General features: G+C 50.4%; 1 protein-coding gene across 1 annotated transcript; it reads left to right on the top strand.

Moving 5' to 3' along the window:
• The first annotated feature begins 911 nt into the window (after window positions 1–911).
• On the top strand, window positions 912–2117 carry LOC119365917. The gene has a single exon (XM_037631568.1). It carries the CDS (start codon window positions 1051–1053, stop codon window positions 1963–1965), a length of 915 nt encoding a protein of 304 aa, XP_037487465.1. The 5' UTR covers window positions 912–1050; the 3' UTR covers window positions 1966–2117.
• Window positions 2118–3168: the final 1051 nt, after the last annotated feature.

The following is a 3168-nucleotide window of genomic DNA, read 5'->3' as shown; positions in this document are numbered from 1 at the left end:
ATCACTATTTTCGCGGCCGGAATCTTTGGCTACAGCGACGTGGTGCCGCATGTTTTCCAATTCCTCAGTTGACCGGTGACTGAGTGCACACCAGCCATTTCCTCCCCCTTCATAGTGTGAATTCACAATCCTTTCCGCCCTCACTTCAACCTGCGAAGCACCTTACCAAGAAAAGGCTATGTCGACCAAAACCATCTCATCCTCATGCTTTACTTTCCTCAAGGAAGCGTTGATCCTGCTCACCCAAGCTCTTCGCGCCCGTGCTACTCCTCTTTGCCATCACCGTTGCCCCCTTAGTCCATGTCATGTTCGTCCAGCCTCTCCTCGACGGCATGGCCGACCAACTTGTCGAGATCAAGATCGTCGACCCCTCAATGCCGAGTTCGCAAAGCTCTTGGATATTCCTGATTATTCATGAATATTTAGAAAATTGTTCATGTGATTGCATAATTCAAAAATAATGTTGATGGCATATAAAAAAATGCACTCTGTTTTTTGAATTAAAAAATATTCACTCCGTTTTACTAATATATAAAATGTAAAATAAAGGAAAATTTTAAAAATGAAAGGAAAAACAGAAAAGATAAAAGATAAACTGGATGGAAGATTCCTAAAACCGCTCCAGAAAGGTTTCCAAACCGGTTTCTAAAAACCCTGGATAAATTGTTGAGCCGGCCCGTTTCGCGCAAGATTGAAGGCCGATTGACAGACATACCGCTTTTCCGCTACGAACGGGCCTTACACTGTTATAGAAAAAACATTGGCTAAAAAAATGTTATAGAAAAATCAAGAAACGAACGGGTGGGGCACCGCGCCCACCGGCCGGCGGCGAAACTTCCGTTGATTCTTTTGGCTGGAATGAGTGATGTTGAGCTTACAGTGGACGGATTTTTCCAAGTCTTCCATGGACACAACGACGCGCGGTGCCGTTACTTCTCCAATTTCTTAATTGACCGGTGAGCACACACCAGCCATTTCCTCCCCCAACTGCAAACCTCCTCCACAGCGTTAGGCAGCTCATCCTCGACCTTCAAAGCACCTTGCTAAGCCATGGCTGCCAAAATCACCGCATGCTTTACTTTCCTGAAGGAAGCTCTGATCCTCCCCACGCTAAACCCCAAGCTCTTCGCGCCCGTGCTCGTCCTCTTTGCCGTCACCGCCTTCCTTGACCCCTTGGTCCATGTCGTGTTCGTCCACCCTCTCGCCGATGGCATGGCCAGCCGTCTCAGCGAGATCAACAGCACCGACCCCTCGAGCGCCGAGTACGCCAAGCTCATCGAGAAGCTCACGGAGACGGAGGAGATGAAGCAGGTTGGTAAGAGGATGGTCCGCATCACCATCGCCAAGTTTACCGTCGGTCCGGCGCTCGGCCTCGTCAAGCAGATCCTCGCCCTCTTCGCGGCCTCCACGACCTACTCCGGCGACCGCTACTCCCTGGCGGGCCTCCTGCGCGAGCTGGTCACCCGGAGGATCAGCCTGAAGGGCCCTTCCATTACCATCGCCGTCGTTGGCGCGCTTGACTTCACAGGGGCAGTCCTGGCCGCGCTGATGGGCGGCCGTTCGGGGGTGCTCTCCGTCCAGGGTCTCGTCTCCCTCATCGCGCACCTTGCCTCCCTCTGCCTCACCGTCATCGCGCTGGTGGGCGTCGCAGCATCGGTGGCCGACAGCAGGAAGTGCCGCGGCGTGCGCGCGCTCCGGCAGGCGTGGCGGCTCGTGACGCGGGTGAGGCGGAAGGAGGGCCTCGTGCTGGTGCTCGTGGCATACCTCGGGCCTACAGTTGTGGCTCCGTTGCACAGGTTCGCTCTTGGGTATGCCAAGAGGAGCATGGCGGCGTGCTTGTGCTTGATGGCCGTGTATGCTCTTCTGTCTGGCGCGCAGCAGCTATTCTCCTTGGCGGCGGCCACGGTGTACTACTACCAAGCCATGGAGAGCAAGGAGGTCATCGATGACTTGTGGTTATGCTAAGATTAGATTCCTACCAGGGAAGGAAATGCACGACTCCTGCTAGCACTAGAGACATGAGTTGGTTTCTCGTGTGATAATAGAATATATGTGGGATTATATTTGCACTCTTGCTATGTCTCGGTCGAGTCTCAGTCGATGCTATATCCGTATGATCTTTTCGGTTTTTTCTTTCTTTCTCTTGCATGTTATGTTACTTAACAGGGACTTGGTTAACTCTCGGTCAACTGAGATCTAGCTACACTCTTATATTTGAGTATGTGACGGATGGTGATACACTTTATACTTATCCTCTTGGGTTATGTTTGATAAAAGCGATATTGTTCTTTTTTGTTTGACAATCACCTAGGAGAGAGGATCCCACCTGAATATTTATTAAGAGATATTAAAATTGTGTACTCTTCCAACTACCTCATGCCCTTAATGTTCGTAGCCATCAGATCTTCAAGTTTGGACGTTTTTGGCTGTCTACACTACATCTGGGCGGGCCACCAGAAAGAAACCCACTACGTTTGCACTCAAGGCGAGTATACGCACTAATTCGCTCACTGTATTTGCCATCGTCTGGACGTGTCATGGCCCTTTCTGGTAACACATAGCTCCACTAGTGCTCATCGCTTCATTCACAATAATTCAATGGTGGGCCACTGCTCCGACGATAATTCAGCCTCCTGGCATGAAATTGGACTTGGTAGGCTATGATGGCTCTTCGACGATTTGCAGTCGAAAAAACTCTCAAGACTCACGTCTCCTCATCAGAAAAAAAAACCTAAAGACTCACATTACCCTCCTTTCGTGCGGATGGATGCAGCCCTCGCCTGGAGGCCGAAGCTGGCCGGCGAGACTCTGATGGCGACCGCACTTGGGGTTCGATCGAGGCTGGGTGCCTCCGTTAGCCTGCCATTGTGACCCTCACCCCTTCTCTGATGAGGACATCCCAGTACCTCATATTGTTCCCATGAAGGAGGAGTTAAAGCCCAACTTCAAGACTCCTTCAAGTTAGAGCTGTGCCAAAGGGGGTGAGCGAACCATGTACTTGGTCGGTTGCAGTTTTATCTATTTTTATTTTCAGGTTATGTTATGGGCCACTTAGGGTTTTATTTTGTGTGTTTTGCTGTGGGCCTGTCCAACCAACTAGTTTTCTAGATGCCTATATAAGGAGGTTGTTGGCTAGGTTTAGAGGGGGATATTTTAGATTGAGTTTTG

This window comes from Triticum dicoccoides, chromosome 2B, assembly GCF_002162155.2.
Source record: "Triticum dicoccoides isolate Atlit2015 ecotype Zavitan chromosome 2B, WEW_v2.0, whole genome shotgun sequence".
Taxonomy (NCBI): Eukaryota; Viridiplantae; Streptophyta; class Magnoliopsida; order Poales; family Poaceae; genus Triticum; species Triticum dicoccoides.
This window is presented reverse-complemented; position numbering and strand designations above follow the sequence as displayed.